The sequence below is a fragment of the Ciconia boyciana genome, chromosome 7 (assembly GCF_034638445.1).
Source record: "Ciconia boyciana chromosome 7, ASM3463844v1, whole genome shotgun sequence".
Classification (NCBI taxonomy): Eukaryota; Metazoa; Chordata; class Aves; order Ciconiiformes; family Ciconiidae; genus Ciconia; species Ciconia boyciana.
Window position 1 is genome coordinate 1,138,388 of NC_132940.1, and position 19,491 is coordinate 1,157,878.

Sequence of the window (19,491 nt, forward strand, 5' to 3'; positions counted from 1 at the left end):
TCCCACACCAGCCTGTGTTCCTCTGCATCATTGTGTAACAGTCATAAAAACCTCATTGCACACCGAATAACTGCCCGCTGCTGCTGGCTGTACAAAACTACGGTCGTACCACGGAAATGCAAAGGTAAAACAGATTAGCCAGGGACGCCTGCTCGGTCAGAGGGAACCCTGCCCCAGCTGAACCAGGCATGACAAAGCTGCAGGCAGGGCAGGACAAGTCCAGGCAGAGATGCTGTGACAAGAGTCAGTGCTGAGGCCTTGCAAACTCATTGCAAACGCCACATTACAGGGCTGCATCGTTACAAAACCCGTTTCATCCCAGAGGTGAGCACCGATGCGGCCACTGCACTAGGACGTGCCTTGGTGTCCCCTGGTTGATTAATGGACAGAACTCTGTCCGGAGCGGGAGAACACAGGATCCAAATAACTTTTTGCTCAAAAATCTTGTAAAATGTGATGGAAGCAAAGATATCATTTACAGAATATGTTCTGTCCACTAGTCTACCAAATAAAGAAGAATTTTTCCATTTCAGTAACACTGTACCACTTTTGTGCTCAGGTGTATGTTCTGGTGTATAGACAGTTATAAATCGCACTCAAATCCAATTAAATATCAGTCTGGCAAACAAGAGGCCTGGATTTATTAGCAAACAAAATGCAGGAGAGTTGAAAACACCAGATTTCTGTAACAGTTTATATTCTGTCTGCAGCAAATTACCTTTATCTAAACATAAGCTTCATCTGCACTTTATAATTTCTACCAGTTTTCTCCTTTAATTCCCAGTGGCACTAATGAGGCTTACATGCAAGCATCACATCTAGAATACAACACTAAATGATATTAACGAATCATATTTAGAATATTCTGAAATTGTTTGTCAAAGCTGCTACTAAAAGATAAGAAACCGAAATCGCTGAATACAAATGATTCAATGTAGACTAATTCCAAAATGTTATCATGATTTGCATCAATGCAGCCTTTACTTGCATAAGGTCGGATTCCATTTTTTTGAACAAGAGATAAAATGAACCTTTCGTAGGAACAAAAATAAAATGTATTTAGAGGTGATTTTTAACTCAGTACATAAATTATTGGCCTAGAATCTTTATTGTGCGTGTTTAACTTGCAGTCATTATGTAAATGCATTCATTATATAAATATTCATTATACAAGCCCATTATGTAAATCCACAAAATCTACACATACAGCGTAACACCATAAGGAACACGGGGTTGTAGTTTGTAATCTGAAAATCTCGTATTGTTGAAATGTCATCTGAATAAATTGCAGGTATTACTTATTTTGTTCTGACATTTAAGAGCAAAGTGCAGCATCAATAGTTTAAGAATGAAACCAGAATTTTAAAAAAATAATTTTAAAAATAAGGTCTGCCGGAAACATAACTCCAGCTTTTAACACTTGTATGCACTGTGTGTGCGTGTGTGTTACCTTGCCGGTTTTGAAAAGCAAGCTCTGCCAGTGTTGCCACGGGCAGTAACAACAGAAGCCATTCAGAAATCTTTTGATAAAATGTTACTGCTTTGCAAAAGTCGGGTGCTGTATGTCGAAACTCTTCTCCGCTTTGGTTTTGACAAACTTCCAAAGGAGAGTTTTCCCAGCCACAGAGGGCCCGATGGCCCGGGATGCTCGGGTGATGGCCGGCAGAGCGGCCACGGTCAGACCGCTGAGCTGAGTAGGGGCCAGCAGCAGAAGCACGCACTGCCTGAGCGCTTTGCTGCTTAGGACAGGCTTGCTAGGAAAACCTGACGTTTCTGGGTTTATCTAAATGCAAAATAGGTTAAATTGCACGGTTTCAAAAAGTCTTATGGAAAAAGCAAAACTTTTCCTACCTAAGTCCCTTAAAACAAAATGACACTTCTTGAAAATTCGCACCATAGTCTAATGTTCAGGGTATAGAGGTTTTTCATTTGTTTATATTTGAATTAAGCAAATGGAGAGAAGTGGGGTATCTTTCCACACCCCAGCAGGTTGTTTCGGCAGTGGCTGCTACAGCACATGCACGGAGGCATCGGCGCGGCTGCTCTCTCTCACGGGAAGGAGGCTGTAAGAGCTAGCAGAGCTAGCAGGGCAGATGGGACGATTGGTCAGACATGTAAGTTATGTTTTGCCAAACTAGCTAAATATCTGGGTGGATGCTGGGGGAAGCAAGGTGCTTCAAATGAAGCACAGCTGCGTTTAGACAACAGTCACCAGCATGGGTCTATATCAAATGTATAAAGAGAGAGAGGGGCATAAAAAGATTGCAAGAGTAGCCTCACCTTTGGCTTTGTTCAGAGTGCTTGATTTTGCCATCGTAATATTTACCACAAGTGTTGTTAGATGAAGTTTCATGTGTTTCAAACAAATATTTCCACTCTAGGCGGTTTGTGTTGGCATCGTGTTGTTACCCAGCGGACTCGCGCGCAAGGCTGGGCTCTGCACACACGCTCTGCAGCACCCAAGCGTGGTGCAAGAAGTGAGGGCAACCAAGAGGTTCACCTCAAAAGTGCACTCCTGGTCCAAACTAAAATGCTGATATGGATGCACCCAAAGTGCATGAACTCCATCCCCTCAAATGAAGGAAACGTGGTGGATGCTCTCCTGGAGTGAACCTCGCATGGTCCTGCTACGGGCAGGAACCAGGACAGATCTGCTCCGAAGCAAAGCCGCCCCAGACCCCCCCACAGTGCACGTTAGGTCCTCAGCACTGTTTTAATCTCCACGGCCACTCCTATTACGCTGCATTACCTGCTAGCGTAGAGACTGAGCGTGGCTGGCTCAACAAGGAGACAGAGGTGTTGATGTACATTTTGCTAGCGGGTTTCACAGCCACTGGCTGCAGGCAAAAAAAGAAGAAAAAAATAGGATTGAGACATAGGAATCTCCTGTTTTATTTGTAGTTGTGCGCGGTGTGTGGCAGTGTTTCCTGACCATACTGTCCCACCTTCTCTGGCTTGTTCATACTCAACAGTCCCCCTCTGCCTTTGTAACAGCTCAGCCTGGATCCTCAACATCATCCCTGGTGACTTCTAGTTTCGTATTTTCCAGTTCTTCCCTGCTCTCTTGCCCTTTTCCCACAGTTTTATCCCCATTGCTTCCAGCCTAGTTTCTAGTTATTTTCCTAAAACATGAGGATGAACTGGATGTATGTATATGCATGCGTTTGGGAGAGCAGATTTTCAGAACCTGTGAATTTAGCTGAATTTTCCCATGTCGAGTGAAAGGCAAATCCCTAGCACCAGGACACTCTTGTTGTTCATTTAGTCCTGTTTCCAGAGAATGGTGACACTGAAGTGTTTCCAAAATAACCCAACAAACCCCCCAAAACCCCTGCAAGAACTGTTTAGCACATGCAAAATCACAGATTTTTCTCTAACACCAAGGAAAGCTACACTTACCCAGAAATTAGCCTGAATTTAGGTTTGAACATATTCACATGATGACTCCTTTCCTTCTCCAGCACATTTCATTTGCCGCCTGGGCGTGCGTGCATGAGTGTGATACGACTGAACTGAATCGAGTGCCCTTCCTATTGTTTCTGGACAGCCCTAAAGCTGTGAAGATGTATTGCATTAATGTATCATCATAGCAATGTCGTTCTGACGATATATTAGTGTAATACATCTTCAAAGCACTCAAACGATAGGGCTGTCTGGGAAGAATGAGTCTAAGAGCCAATTCAATTCAATTACAGGACAAAAGGCAATGCTAGTCCCTGAACAGGCAGAGTGTGATCCCTGCAAGACCCTTCCTGAAGCAGACTGCTGCAGAAAGCTGATACTGCGGAGGGAGAAGCAAAGAGGCTTTTTTAAAACTTCCAAATCCTAAGAAACAAACAAAGCTTGATCTGAGCAAGCTAATGCCAAATATTTTGTTCCACTTGCACTTCTGCTAGAGAACCACTGTTTTTCAGATGTTATCCACACGTGACAGAAGTAAGTATTTTGTTGAAGTGCAAATACTCTGAACCTGGATTTTCAGGCTGAAAATACTTCACTGACATGAATTATTATCAGATTCCCAGGGCTTTGTGTGTGTACGAAGTGTGAGCTTGTCTTTTAAAATGCTCCCTCTCTTGCTTCAAAACAGTTTTAAAACTGCAAATTTTAGAAACAAGAGCTTCTGGCTTGTGTCTTTTGTCCTACTAAATTCTAAAAATTGAACAGGTATCATTGCTGGTGAGGGTTATTTCACACCACTGTCTCCCTCTAAGATATTTGCAATTGTGCGTGGTTTAATTTTTGACCTATGAGAAGCTGCTCTCACCCACCCTCCGCTTCGCTGCTGCCTTTGCACCGTGAAGCTACTCCCAGCACTAATCAAGTTGGGTGAAGGATCTCGCTATCGCACCACATCTTCCCAACTCTGTAATTCAAAGGCCAATTAGCGGGCACTTCAACCAGCCTGGCAATACTGCCAGCTGAAAAGACCTCTTTCACTCGAGCTGCTTTGTCCCGGAGAGCTTAAAATTGGCCGTTATTGTTTCCTGGTTCGTGGGTTTGGGTTTGCAATGCCTGGAGTCGCTGTTCCATTGTCTCCCTCTCCAAGTGATCCCATCGCGCATCGCACTTCCCCGACAGCTTGGTAAGAGCCCTACAAGTAGCGAAGGGATTTCTCATAGGGAGCTGTCACTTCATCAAGGTGATGTCCTGCAGGAGATGAACCTTTGAGGCCGGACCCAGTGATATACTCGCGGGCTGCAGGCGGGAGCGAGCTCCTGCCCTACTCGAGATGTGGCATCCCAAATGGCAATGACGTGCAGCCACCTTTCCTAAAGTGAGGTAGATTTATTGCTGCATTAGACCAAAAGCGAAGCTAGTTCCCTTTAGGTGTCTAAGAAGCGGAATGTAAAATAATTCAGTGATTTAACCTGATCAGCAATGACAGTGATGTGCCTCCCTTATGCCATCATTACTCATCTTGCAGGCAACAGCTTCATTACGGGCACCAGCGCTGTGCTCCTCGGTCAGGTGAAGCATTACTGGACTGAGCTGAAACATCTGTTCCTTGCAACCGAGCTGGAAGCGTTTGGAGACAAGCCAGGAAACCTTCAGAGACAGAGCAGGGCAGGGACGATCAGCAGTGACAGGCTAAGATTGACCGCGATCAGGGAGGTTTTACTTGTGCGGGGGAGGCGAGGAGAGGAGATAAGCAGGGGACTCCTGCCCATAGCTGTCTGCTCCTCTTCCACTCCCCTTGGTCCCTGGCATCTGCCGACGATGTCTATCCCGGCTTCGGGAGGGGGGAAGGACAGGGCTGTGCTCTCAGCTGTCCAGAGCCACCAGAGAAACCTGCAAATTGCCTCTTGGCTGCATGTTGTAGATGTTGGCACCAGCTGATTTCAGAAGTAACACCTTTGATGCCAGCATATTACGCTGACAAAGGTAACATTAATTTAAGGCTCAGATGCCTTTGGGTTTTACAAAGCCTTCGTCTCTGGCTCCTAAACTGGCTTTATGGAGAACACCCCTTCTTTTTCTGCACCCCCTCTCATTCTGTGCCGTTTGAGGAAGCTGCTCGGCGCTCAGCTCTGGGCTTATAGCTCCGTGTTTCAGTACTTTACACAAGCCCGTGGCTTGGCATTTTTTATGGAACGGGGATGCCTGCTTCTCCAAACCAGCAGCTCTGGCCAGGGCCCCCAGGAGTCAGGAAATCTTCCAGTCCGGTGGCCTGATAGGTTTCCCTGTTAGCGCCGAAGGCACGGCACCAGCGCTTTGGGCTGCTGCTCACACCAGCTGGGGCTGGGCGCCTGAGCAGTTAGTCCGGTTGCAGAAATCAGCGCTATTCATCCAGCAGAGGACGAGCGACTGCAGTGCACGCCTCTCGGCACATAAAGCTAGTTGGGTGGTTGAACACCCTAAATGCAACAACTTGTACTGCTGCTTCCTACCCGAGCGCTTCCTCAGCTGCAAACCTGCTGCAAGGAGCTGGTCCTGTGCGTGGCTGAACAAAAACTCCCTGGAAAACACCCAAAACGCGTGTCCCTGGGACATGGGCCGTCTGGGTGGGGGACTCAGGGTCCTTCATCAGCCCTTGCGTGAGAAAAATATTGTGCGTGGGACAGCTAAATATCACAGGGATGGGCACATGGTGATTGCGTAGATGGATTGGTCCATGCTACTACCGTTTGGGGACTTGAAGTTTTGTGATTAATATTTTATACAAATTTAATGGCCTGGCTCGTGATCCTGAAAGGAAGTTTTTCAGTTGGTAAAGGCATCGCATGTCATTAAATCCTGTTCCCTGATATCAAACACACAGCTGGCAGCTTCCCAAGAACTCAAGGGGAAATGGTCTGGAGCTCTATGCGGAGTAAATGAGGGGATTAATTAACAGTTTAAAGACAGCACTGCAAACACTAGCACGCAATATAAACTGCTTGTTGTGATTCTTTCCTTGGCCTTTGGATAAAGAAAAAATAAGGAACCTCCAAAATCACACCTCTCCCGTACAAAAGACGGTGTCTTTTGGTTTCAGGTTATGGGACTTTTGGCCTTTTTTTTTTTTTTTAACGATACTTGTAAGTACCATTCTTGGGAGATACATGGAGTATTAGGATCCAATTAAGTGACATTCAGCACCAAGGTCCGTTGCTCTGGGGTCAAGTGACATTACACTGTCTGTGGTCAGGAGGTTTCTGAGGAAGACTTCTCAGAAAAATGTCATTTTTATCGGGACCGTTCCAGAAGTTTGAGCATCCCTTCAGGAACAATTAAAGGTATTCCTAGAAATCCTCATGTCTTCTTAAAATCTTTAAATAGCCTGAAAAAAATTCTTGTTAAAATACAGTTGTCAGGAGAAGAATAATCAAACTAAGATGGTCAAATAATTGGGTCTTTGTGAAGGAACTGAGAAACGAGAGTAAGATTGCAATCTTAGCGAAATACGGAGGTTTCAACTAAAACCGTACAAAAGCATTGCACAGAAATAAGTATTAATTTTTTGATGATTTTGTAACAAATGGAAAGTATTTCTCGCTTTTCAATAAAAGTAGATGAACTCATTAATAACTCATAAAATGCTATGAAAATTAGAATTTTAATACATGCTTAGTTTATTCCCTCAGATATTAGTTCATTTTTATTTGAGAAGTACTGTACTTTTGAGTGAGCAATTTATGAATCATAGAAGATATTCAGTGAACCAAAATCTTTAATGTTCAAAACCAAACCAAGCAACTGTAGATTTCACCCTCTTTCCCCTTCCTTTGATAGAGCGTCCCTCATGGCTATTTTGGGAGATACTGGTCTTCTGAACAGAGCGTGCCAATTTTGGGGCTTGCACAACTTTTTAGAGAAAAGTAACAGGCGATCTCAAAAATCCAATGAGATGCTCTTATTTTCTATTTTACTTTTCAAATACTCTGTTAGAATTTTTTATTGTTATGATTTTTGTTACTGTTATTTCTACCTTGCCGCACGTTAGTGGTGGGTGTTGGTAGCGAGGCGGTGGCTGGAGCACTTTGTGACGAGGGTGTTCCAGCCTCTGGGGCCGTCCCCTCCGGGAGGGCTGCAGGCAGGCAGGCAGGTGAAGACAGACGCTGCAGGGAGGTGACAGCGAACGAACAGCAGATGCCACATTCATCCCGACCGTGCCTGCAGTATCTCCCGTTTTATTTCCCAGAATCATTTCTTCTGGGCATTTTTATGGCCAAATCATATTTTAAACTTATTAAGAATTATTTTTTAAATGCACATTTTACAAAGAATTGGTGTAGCTTTTGAGGGGTAAAAAGAAATATGGAAAAAATAGTCATTAATGATTCATTTAACTCTAGTAATGCCTCCAGTTTCACCAAACTGCAGACGGAAAAGTCATATAAAAGGGAAGGGAGCAACAAATGTATTTGAGCCAAACAGATAATCAGTAGATAAATACTAGGCTGTCACTTGCAGTGCATCGTTTTGATATAGCAATAGGAATGTTATAAAGCCATGAGACATGAGAAAAGCTGTGACCGCAGTCCTCTACCCCAGGGTGAACGCCTGGGGGGCACCGTCCGGGCTCCTCCTGTCCCCCATCCCTCCTGCTCCCCAGCCCCGGGCTCCCGCAGCCTCCGGCTGACCGATGGACGGACCAAGTCTCTTCCCAAAGCTGCCGCAGGTGTGGAGCTTTATTGGGAATAATTATCCTCTTCCCAAGAGGCAAATCCTCACATTAAGTGCTATGAATTATAAATAAGCCCAAGTGAGATTTAATCATGTAGCTTTCTTATTAAAGATCATTGCCTTGTTCTTCCCGACATGGTTTTAATTTTTTGTTGTGCAGAGAAAGGTTTTTTAGGCTGGTTTCAGACTGAAGATGCTCACGTTCAGCTATTTGCTGCAGAAGACCCAGCAGCCTCTGTGTAAGAGGATCTCTTGCATCCCCTCTCCTGCCAAAGGGTGCTTTGCATGTCGTGATACAGAGAGATGATCTGCCTGCTATGGGTTGTCGTCTTCCAGTGAAAAAACTGGCATTTGCCGCAGACTGCACTTATACCTCTGCCTTCTGCAAGCAGCACAGAGCTTTGAACAGATCCACAAAAATCAGAGTGCAGTCTGATATTCATGAAACTAAATATCCAGAAGACGTAACACGTAGACAAATCTACCACCTATCTCAAGTGGTTTTTTCTCTTCCAAAGTAACATCTGGTTGACCGTATCTTCTCCTCAAGTATTAAAATGGAGCTGGCTCTCCTTTATATTAATACTCATCCGCTAATGCAGAAAAGTCAGTCCATATTCTGGAGTATGAGCTGATCATGTGTTCCCTGGCTTGAAGTCTGCAAAGAGGAAATTCAATCTTACTCCAAAACATCACAGCTCCATGAATCTCAGACACAGAGTGCAGCACGGCAGCGGTTCTGCGCAGGGACAGAAACTGATGTAACTTTAGAGAATGAGGAAAATTAGCTGTGACATCTTCTCTTGTAGGACCAACCTCTACCCTCTGCACACAACGTCACTTGATAACTGGCTGAGATTTGCATTGCCCACACTAGGAGCATGCACACAGCCAGCTCTCCAAATGCTTCTCTCCGTACCTATATGTTTCACGCACAGATGTAACCTTGTTTAATGTCTCCACCTCTGAAACTTTTAACTTTTGTCAATCTGTGTTCACATCTCTCTTCTTTTATCAGCATGTCTTTCTTACAAAATTGCTCTACTTGCTTTTCTTGTTTCATGTCGTCAGCTGGGAGATCTCGTCCAGCCCTCAATTTATCTGTCAGGTTTTGATACTTTTTTCTTTACATTTTACCTGATTTTTCTTTTCAAACATGGAGCATGGCTTCTCTAAAGCTAAATGGCCTTAAGCGATCAATGTTTAAATGGTCCCTAATGTGATAGGGCCATTCTCCTACCAGGCAGCGAGCTGTTCAGATTACCTGCAGTTCCTTGGAGAGGACTATACACTATCCAATTACAGCATTTGGTGTAACTTTAAATCCAGAACCCATAATGAGTAGCAGAAATGGCTTCAGACCATTCCTCTGGGTGAATCCAATTGTTTAGACTTTATATTGTTCTCAGCATCCCATGGCAACTCATGTCCAGGTGCCTCCTTGTGCCCTTGATCCTGTATCTCCTCCCAGCCTCTGAGATCAAGAAGGACCTTACAGATTAGTGGCTACTTAAAGCATCTGGTGATAATCAGATGGCATCATGAAGGCATCGTCACTGGAGACCACCTTCTGTTCTCTCATACTGAGCCCAGACCTCATCGTTGAGGCAGTACACGTGAGGATGAGCCCATGCTGGCATCTTCGCTCCCCCGCTCTGTTGGAGACAGATCACCAGGCTCCGAGCAGTCTCATGTGCACCTCTGAAGTGTCCCGAGTCCCTGATAAACCAGGACTGGCATCAGCGCAGCCTCGTGCTCCCCGCTCTCCCAGTCCTATGAGGGTCTTCGCTCTCCGCTGGAGGATGAGATGTCTCAAAGATTGGGTCATAAAAGCCAGTCCTGAGCACGGAACAGGTTTGACAGTTCAGAAACGGGGGCTATATTGTAGTTATTTAATATCCTGGTGAATAAGGAAGAAAAAAAAAAAATCCCCCTTGGCCCAGATGAAGTCCTCAGAGTTTTTCAGAGCTACCCTGGACTTGCACCAGATTTTTCATCCTACTGACTTATGTTTAACACCAGGGGAGGAAAATGCTGCCCTTGCAAAATTCATCCGTCCAAGCTTTTGAGAACTGGTCCATATGGCAATGTGTACGTGTGCTACACCTGATGCCAGATACCATATGCGTGGTAAGAAAACACAGTTTTAATTTTGTGCTCTCCTGAGGAATAACAAGTGTGATGATTTATTAGGCATCATATCACATGGCAGCAGCAGAAAATAGGTGTTCAAGCTTAGCTTCACAGGCGTTTCCCTTCCTGGTTAGAGAACCTGATCCTGTAACCTAAGATATCCAGAGCAGATTACTTACATATCATTATGTGTATCAGTAAGTCTCGTTAAGAGATCTTCTGAAAAACCCATCAGGAATGGCCTCGGACATGAGGCACTCTCACATTTATGGTTTTTTACTTCAACAGTTTTTTCCCATCTTTGATCAAAGATCTTGGCTGGCACAACCTCAGGCTGATGGACTGGTGCTAATGAACCTTCCAGATTTCTTTTTCTCAGAATTCAAATCTGATAATTATTTTGGCTTTATGGCCAGGAAAGCCAGCCAGACATGTTCCTGACATCTTGATAGGGTCCTGTCCTGGTTTCAGCTGGGATGGAGTTAATTTTCTTCCTAGTAGCTGGTGCAGTGCTGTGTTTTGGATTTAGGATGAGAATAATGTTGATAACACGCTGACGGTTTAGTTGTTGCTGAGCAGTGCTCACACTGGGCAAGGGCTTTTCAGCTCCCCGTGCTCTGCCGGGCGCACAAGGAGCTGGGAGGGGGCACAGCCGGGCCAGCTGACCCCCGCTGCCCAAAGGGCTATTCCAGACCATACGGCGTCATGCTCAGTATAGAGACTGGGGGAGCTGGCCGGGGGCGGCGATCGCTGCTCGGGATGGGATGGGCATTGGTCAGTGGGCAGCGAGCAATTGCATTGTGCATCACTTGTTTTGTACATTCTTTTATCATCACGATCATCATCATCATTATATTATTATTATTATTATTGTTGTTGTTGTTGTTGTTGTTATTGTTATTATTATTATTATTATTATTATCTCTTCCTCTGCTGTCCTATTAAACTGTCTTTATCTCAACCCACGGGTTTTACTTTTTTTCCGATTTTCTCCCCCATCCCAGCGGGGCGGGGGGCTCTGAGGGTGAGCAAGCGGCTGTGTGGTGCTCAGTTGCTGACTGGGGTTAAACCACGCCAGGCCCATAAAATGCACATCGTCCGCAGAAGGACAGAGCAAGGTGTGGTTGCCCCAGGCTGTAAGACATCACAGAAAAAAACAGTGAGAAAACTGAGTTGTCCGCTGAAACTCGTCTTCATTCACCAGTGTCTTCATACACAATTTTTTCTCCCTACTGCTCATGAATATTCTTTTTTGAGGTGGATGTGCATGCAATGTAACATAAATACGCTTACATATACTTATGCATATATCTTTCACATAACACGATTTAAGTTCTCCCACACAGCCATGGGAAATCTCTAGAACTAAAAGCAAGCTGAAGAAGATGAAATACTGTGCAGACGAATAGGAAAGATGAAACGCGGTATCTATGTATTCCCTAAGAAAAATATTTATCTTTAATATTTACTAAAAGCTTTCTTATGTGATCTGGATGCAAAATTCTGGAGACACGAGGGTTTAAAAATGACTTAATTTTAATATTTTCAACTGTGTATGTGAGTTGCATAAAATACGTGGGGTTTACAGCACTATAAAAATGCATGCATAGTTTGCAGCATAAATTAGGTTAATAGCTCAGCATAAGCTCCCTATAAATACAAGGGTTATGAAAAGTGCTCCTGGGCATTTTTGCAAATCATTCCAATAGGAATTATTGTAGGAACTCCCACTAAGCTTCCACCCAGCAGCGCTGATGCATTTGAGCTGTAGCAATGTGCTGTGCTGCCCTCTCGGTCCACAGCAGCACCCCGAAGCTGGCTGGTGTCAGCACCTGAATACGCATTCGCTTTCCCTGCAGACGCTGCTCCTGTCGATATTTTGCAGCCGGAGGGATGACTGCTTGCCAGGCCTGAGAACTGATGCTGCTTAGGCCGTAGCAGAATTGTGCCGAATACGTAAACCTGTCACTTCTGGCAGTGCGGAGTGGCGGCTGTATTGACCCCGGCTGAGGCTGAACATTATCCCGTTCAGGTGGCAACGCGCGTGCCAGAAGCACAGCTACCGTCCAGGAATTGTTAAGAAAGCACAAGCTGGGAGGCAAGAAACTAGGCTATCCCCTGGTGTGCTGTGTTTACATTAAAACAAAAGTTTAAAGCGGGGAACGTTTGGTTTTAGCTTAACTCCAAAACACAGATAACTATTTTTATGAAATTCCAGGTACTTGGAGATATATTTTTTTCTTTTTTCCGCACTGATGTTGGGAATTGGGATAGGATACATCATAAATTATTCCCAGGATTCAGTGTACAATATTTTGGTGCACACCAATATATCCAGGGAAGTACCGACATCGGAGAGCATTACAATCTCATGATTTAATATTAATTTTTAACCTGACACACAGGAGAATTTTGCATTTTATATAATTTTCTTGGTATTAGAAACAAAGCAGAAGTCTCGTTGGAAGGTCTCTCCTCTGTCCAGGCAGGCACTCCCGTGCAGGCAGGGGCTTTGCATCCTTCACTGCTGTTCAAAGCAATAGTAAATAAAATTTTCCTAGAAATTGATTCAACCTGGCCAAAGCGGAGCAGGACGATGGCCACGATGTGAGCAGTAACAGCTGGTTTGTTGGTGGAAGGGTTTTCTCGTAATTTGTTCCTACACCCAACATGGAAGAGAAAAAAATTAATTATCTCGTAATTTCTCATATCCCATAAATTATTTCATTGCATTTTATGAATGTTCAGTTCAATTCACAATAATTTTCCAATTTCAGTCTTATCTTTCTACTTTACATAACCAGGGCTTACTTGGGCTCTTTCCCGTGACAGGCATGGTATATCGTGCTTATTAATGAGTGCCATCTTGCTAAGCGATGCACTGTTATAATTGATGTTTTGAACCTTGCACACTTTCAAACATTAATCCGTGAACAGATAAGCAAATGAAATTCACTGCTGTGATGGACATGAACATAATACTTCTACTTAGCTCTCACTACCCAGTTCAGATTTTTGCCATTGCTCCAGAAGTTGCAAAGTTATTAACAGTCAATTAAAAGCTTGTCTGTCTGGGAAAACACTTTCAACGAGTCTTTTTAACCTTTAGGCCTATAATTTCCAGCGTCTGTAGTCATGACTGCTATGATATATTGTTTTAAGATAAAAATTATATTTAACATTTTTTGGTTTGTTATGTGGTGAATGCCTTGTGAGGAATATGAAACAATTGATTTGCTCCCCACCTACAGCACACTGCTCGAAAGACAGGGAAAGAAGCACTTTGAACCAGGCAGCAGTTTTCGTCCGAAGGATATTGGAGAGCTCACTGCAAGGCAGGAACCACAGTCGGGAAAAGCTGGGAGATACTGGGATTTAGAACACTACAAAATGTGTGCTGTGACTCTATGCCAAGTGGGCATAAATTAGCTTTTCAATCATATAACTGTTCTTGCTCTCTAAAATAATTAATGGTTTCAGATATAACATACCAAGGAGTTGCATATTTCAGTTTGGCCTTCATATTGTTTTACAGTGGATAGACCTCTACCTATTTTCAGTAGCGCTCACACAGATTGGCCTCATTCGTGTGTAACAAGGCAAAAACACCGAGGATCTTATTTATGGGTTTGGGTCCTTTGGGAGAGGAGAGCTATTATTTAATTTTTAATTAATATGATGCAATGTTTATTAGGGCACCACATGTAAGCACTGAGTGGTGTGGTGAGCAAGCCTGAGAGGGCTTACACCCCCGGAGGCAGGGGGTGGGAATGACCCCCCATTTTGCACCCATGGGCACCCATTAGAGGTGATCAGCCCCTGGTTCCCTCCAGGACACGTCTGGCTCTGAGAGCCCTCAGGGTGCAGGGGGCCTGAGCCCTCCAGCTGGTGCCGTTTATTGTCCTTGTATATATCCAGCTGGTTGATGTAGAGCTACAAGACCAAAGGGTTGTTAAAAAGTGAGGGCACCTGTGATGAGAAGCTGACGCCGGGGCCACCGGCAGCAGGGGTGGATCAGCTGCTCCAGGGCTGGGTGGTTTGTCCCTTTAGCTTGCCCTGATCGCTGGCTTTGCTTCTGCTCGCTGTAGGGGGGCAGATGCCCACCCAGGTGCTAACCATAAGCCCTAATGGATGCTGAAACTCTTAAGGCAAGGTTTTGAGTGAGGACTCTTATATTCTGTGAAGCCCCTCAGGTACAGAGCTGCGTTAGCAACTTGCTGTCATGGCTCTGGAGGCTGCTGAGCTGGATCTGTGGGGCACGGTCAGGAGAGGACCCTTGACCAACCCTAGGAGCTCGGGGGGGTTTGCAGCTTGGCTTGGAGCTGGGGTTTCTGCGTGAAAGCTGCTGTGGCTGCCCAGCTCCCCTTGGACACGTGTAATCCACAGCACCCAGCAAAACCCTTCAACTGCTGTTCAGGTGTTGGTGAAGCTTCAGGTGTTTTGTGCTCAGCTTCCAGTAATTTCTTTCTCTGATTATTTCATTTCAGCAAAACCATTTGAGAGCGGACAGTACCTGGACATCTATGGAATTACAAGAGACCAGGCTGGGGAATATGAATGCAGTGCAGAAAACGATGTCTCAGTCCCAGACGTGAAAAAAGTAAAAGTCACAGTAAACTGTAAGTCAAGTTGTTTTTTAATCACTAAATCCATGGAGAAGAGGGATGCGGCTGAGATCAAAAGTCTAATGCAGAGACCTGCTGCTTGTGGTGAAATTGTAGTGTGCTTTGGTGTTTGTATTACAGTAGCAAAATGACCTGTGCTACGTGATGTACGAGTTAGTCTCACCAAAGGAAGGGAAAACAAGATTAAGGTTCAAATCTTCCTTTTGTCTGCTAGGGGACTAGTGCTGGCGTGCTGTCACGGGCTCTGTAGCAGGTGCTCTCGTCGGGCTGTGGTACTGAGACTCGGGTTTTGGAGTAATTGTTTGAGTCATTGAGTAACTTCTGAGGACTGTTGTGGTTGTTGGGCTGAAGTGTTTCTGATTTAATTTGCCACAGTTGCACAGTCATATAAGGAGATGAATAACTCTTTGAAATTCTGTTTGGGTGATTAGATGGCGATCAATGTCCATGGAAATTTGAAGTACTCCCAGTAGAGGCAGCAAGTTGTTTGTGAGGACTTTGCTGCTGTGCAGTCCTGCTGCTGTGATCTTGGTGGATGGTGGGTAACGCCAGGAACCGCGAGGTAGCCTGTTACCTGTCCCTGCAGCCCGTCGGGTCTGCCTTTCTGGGATTTTCACATGGAGGCGGTGTTTCTGACTTGGTTCTGAATTTGGTTTAGCACTTGGTATGACATGAAACGCTCAGAAGAGTGTTCTTTTTCCCTCCAACATGTAAAAAAAAAAGAAAGAAAACAGGAATAATTACTCTCATTCATTCTAACTACGAATTTTCTTAGGTTAAGTGCAGTTACCCAGCTTGTAACTTGTAACAGTTTCTGGTTTGAAAATTGCTGTGGCATCCTTATTGGCTACAATTTTTTGAGATCCCAGCTTTGTGTCTCCCTCCCCAGATCTCGTCCCTACTGATACGCTGCAGGTAGCAAAGCCCCTTGTCCCCTGGTTGGGGCAGAGGCGGAGGTGGGTTGTTGCAGGCGGGTCGCCGATGGGCTAGTTGTGCTACCTGGGTGCTCATGGGATGCTCCCCTGTCCAGGAGCTGACTGGACTCTCCTCATTTACATGACATCAGGGTACTTGTAGTTTGTGATGTCCTGGAACATGGTGGATCAATGCACTAATGCTTATAGAATAGCTCGATCGTGTGCTGGGTCTCACAGACAGCTTTCTGTACTGCTTGGTCGCGCGGGCTAGCGACGCTGGATGCAGATCCTGCTTTCTCTCTGCTGCTGAGGCTTCTGCACTGAGGCTCTGGTATAATGGGCTGTGACCATCAGTCCTTGCTTTAGAAGTCACAAGGACAGATTTCAACTGCAGAGCAGCTCGAGGAGGCTCATGCAGAGTCCATCGCTGTTCTCACTGCTGCTTTGCTCTCGCTGATGTGTGTCCGCCTACATCAGCTTTGCTGAATTCCCGAAAGCAGGCAGTGCCCTAAAAACTAGGGGCTATGTGGGAGGAAAAAACACGACGGATGGTGTCCTATGGAACAAGTGACCATTATTTTTTGTGCAGTATGTTGCTACTGAAAGATCGTCAATAGGAGAAATTGTGCAGACACTTGCATAGATGTGCCCTGGGTGTTTGGGGGTGACAATTTTCACACAAGCTGTCCTCAAATGTTTTGTGTTGTTAGATAAATAACTTGCAATAGGGACCAGAAAGAATGGTGAGCTCAGTCTAGTTTTAGCGAAACAAATACTGCATCTGTGTTATTTCATATCATGGGGGTTTTAATAAGGGTGAAACTAGCTGTCTCAGGAGCTTTCAAAGTGTTCACAGAAAGGGAAAAGTTGGTAGGCTTGTTTAGTGGTTGTTTTGGTGTTTGGGGTATTTTTAATTTAAAAAAAGAACCACAGAGAAGGTGGTAAACTCATAGAATCTTTCTTGCCTTCTGAACCAGGATGTAGGCTTGCATGAGCCCTAGTTCAGATAAAAGCACCAACTTATCTGGCCAAAGCCAAAACTCGAGCTTAAACGCAACGTGCAGCTGATGTGCTAGTTGGTGCGTGCTCTGCACCCCAGTTTGTGTCAAAGCTGGAACTGCTTCTGACCTCAGTTCACCGTTTTCTTAACGTGAGTTTTGAGTCTGTCAGATGTCTTTGTAGGTGGGAAAGATCAGCTCTGACAGTGTTGGGAAGGTGAAGCTGAGCAGCGGTGGCTTGTTTCTGCACCAGCCACCGCTGCAGGTCTGCATGGCAAGCAAAGGTCTTGCTGCGGCAGCTGGGAGCGGGACCAAGGACTCCCATGCAGCCAGCAGCAGAGGCTGGGCTGCAGGTGGGGTGGCTGATGCTCCTCCTTGGCGTATACGACAAGCAAGAGGTGCTCAGGTTTGACTGCAGCACGCAGAGTAAAGGTACCTCTCTCTGCAGTGAGAAACATGTTACAGACTGCTAAATCAACCAACAAGCTCGGTAAATAAAGCGTCCAAGCTGATTTTTGTCCCAATTCGGCTACCTGGGCTAAGCTGGAAGTGTCCTTGTCCGTAGCGTGGAGGCACGTGGCCTTATGCCAGATTTGGGCAAACTTCTAAGTCTGCACTGGGGATGTGCAGAGTATTTTCTTTAATATTTCTTACAACTAAAGAAGAAAGTGGAGGGGGGGAAAATAAAATTGAAGCAATGTAAAACTAGGATCTGGCTACAGCATGAAACAGTTTGCATACGTGAATAATTTGTTGTAGTCAGCTAATTGCTAATGCACTTCTGTTTGGATTTGTACGCTGTCCCCTAGCCAGTTAAGCACAATGCAAAAGCACTCCAAACATCTGCTCCCTGATGATGATGCTCATCCGTTCTGACCAGGCAGAAAAATGTCTCGTGGCGTTCAGGAGAGGGTCGCGCCGGAGGTGGCCGACGCTGGGAGAGCTCGCCCTGCCATCGTCAGCCCGTGGGCGTGTGGTTTGTGGTGGGTGGGACGCGCTGCGGTGGCCGATGCTGCTGAGGGGAGCTTTGCTTCCCAGTGCCTCAGCGTGGGCAGCCCCGTTCGAAAAGGGGTGTTCTGCGAGCAGTCAAACCAGCAGAATGATGCCCGTTTGCTGTCTGTTTACCTCGCCTGGCAGGGCAGCTTTCTGTCAGTAGAAGCTAAGTATTGCATTTAGAGCTGTGGTTTGTCTACTAGGCACTATTTACAAGAAATGTCTATCAAATTTATTTTAAAGTTTTAAATCTGGAAAGATCTTAACAAGAGAAATATAAAAGAAGAGAGGAAGCCTTCAGGTCCTCTTGTTACCCTGGGTTGGGCAAAGTTTCCTTAGCTGAGTGTTCTTCAGTCCTGTTTCTTCTTTTAAGAAAATATCTGTTCATTTGTCCAACAAACTAATGAAGAGCAAGGCTTTCTCCCTCCATTTCACACACCACCCCCACGCCCCCAAATCCCATTCCTTTATTTTCTCTGGGTTTGCAGACTTTAATTCCCCAGCTAACGCCCTGCCAGGTGGGCTCAGCACCAGCTCCTCGCCCACCCTGCTGCTCCTCGCCCACCCTGCTGTTATTCGGTGGTTGTACCTCTGGTACGGGGATGCTGTGCCCATCTGCCAGGTACCTCCACCACACCTTTAATTCGACTGACTTGAGATTTGGTTCCTCAGCGAGCGTCACTGAAGCAGTGACCAGCACACCAAACTCCCCTACTTTAGTCTTGCAGGGATCCTGTAATTTCACGAAATGTCTATTGCCTTTCCCACCCGTAGCGCTCACAATAGAAAATACTCTTGGAAGTCACGTGTGTGGCTTGCGCTTCACCTCCCGCTCTCGCACCCTTATGATCTGACGGGGTATGGACAGTTGCGTGCTGGGGAAGCATCGCTTCATCTCAGAGTCTGAGTAATCCCCGTTTCACCTCTGTGTCCCTGCACCGCGTCCCATACAGCGACGTCTTGATGTACGATCTCCAGCACGCAGAACGATGACGGTACAGCGCTACATTTGCATGAATATGATCGCTTAACCGCTGCCTCTGGCAATTTTTAATACCGTTTCCCTGTTATTAAAAGGAACGTTCTTTACTGCGGACCTGGTAACTGTAGAATAAATCATGGTTTTATTGTGCCCAGTTAATAGAATGTATCAATGAGCCCTGAGTGGCTATGGTGGATATAAGCATAATTTTGAATATGGATATTCCTCGCATATAGCGGCTGTTCAGTCATCCAAGCATGTACAAGAAAATTACCAGGTTTAAATTACTTCGTGGATTTCAAGTTTCTTGGCTGGGCAACTTCCAACCATACATAAACAACCAGCTTGCTATCTGCCTTACAGCACATAAATTATAACTCTAATATCTTTACAGGGTTTTTTTCTTTATACTGCTTCATATTGCATAATCTACATTTTCTACTTAACTTATGTCTGTCCCCCATAACTTCCCTTTTAAAAACGGTGGTCTGAGAATCTGGGGTGCATTTGTCTGCCTGAATTTGCGGGGGGAGGGGGAAATTGAGGCTTCTGGTTTATGAAGAAGGAATACTACACCAAATCAAGTTAAAATAGGTAAGAAATAATCCAATTTCATTTCACAAGTAAATCTTATTAGCATTTTCTATTTACATCTTATAAAGCAAATATTTATTAATAGATTATTATATTGAACCCCACTCTGAACGAACCAGTGTCTGGATTAGCAAGACTTT

The 19,491-nt window shown here is 45.1% G+C and overlaps 1 protein-coding gene across 2 annotated transcripts in view; it reads left to right on the forward strand.

Moving 5' to 3' along the window:
- The window catches only part of NEGR1 (neuronal growth regulator 1), a 302,027-nt gene that overhangs the window by 196,931 nt on the left and 85,605 nt on the right, over positions 1–19,491 (forward strand). For both annotated transcript variants that reach the window (XM_072867357.1, XM_072867358.1), the window contains exon 4: positions 14,730–14,861. In XM_072867357.1, coding sequence (XP_072723458.1) covers positions 14,730–14,861 — 132 coding nt within the window. The remainder of the gene's footprint in view (positions 1–14,729; positions 14,862–19,491) is intronic.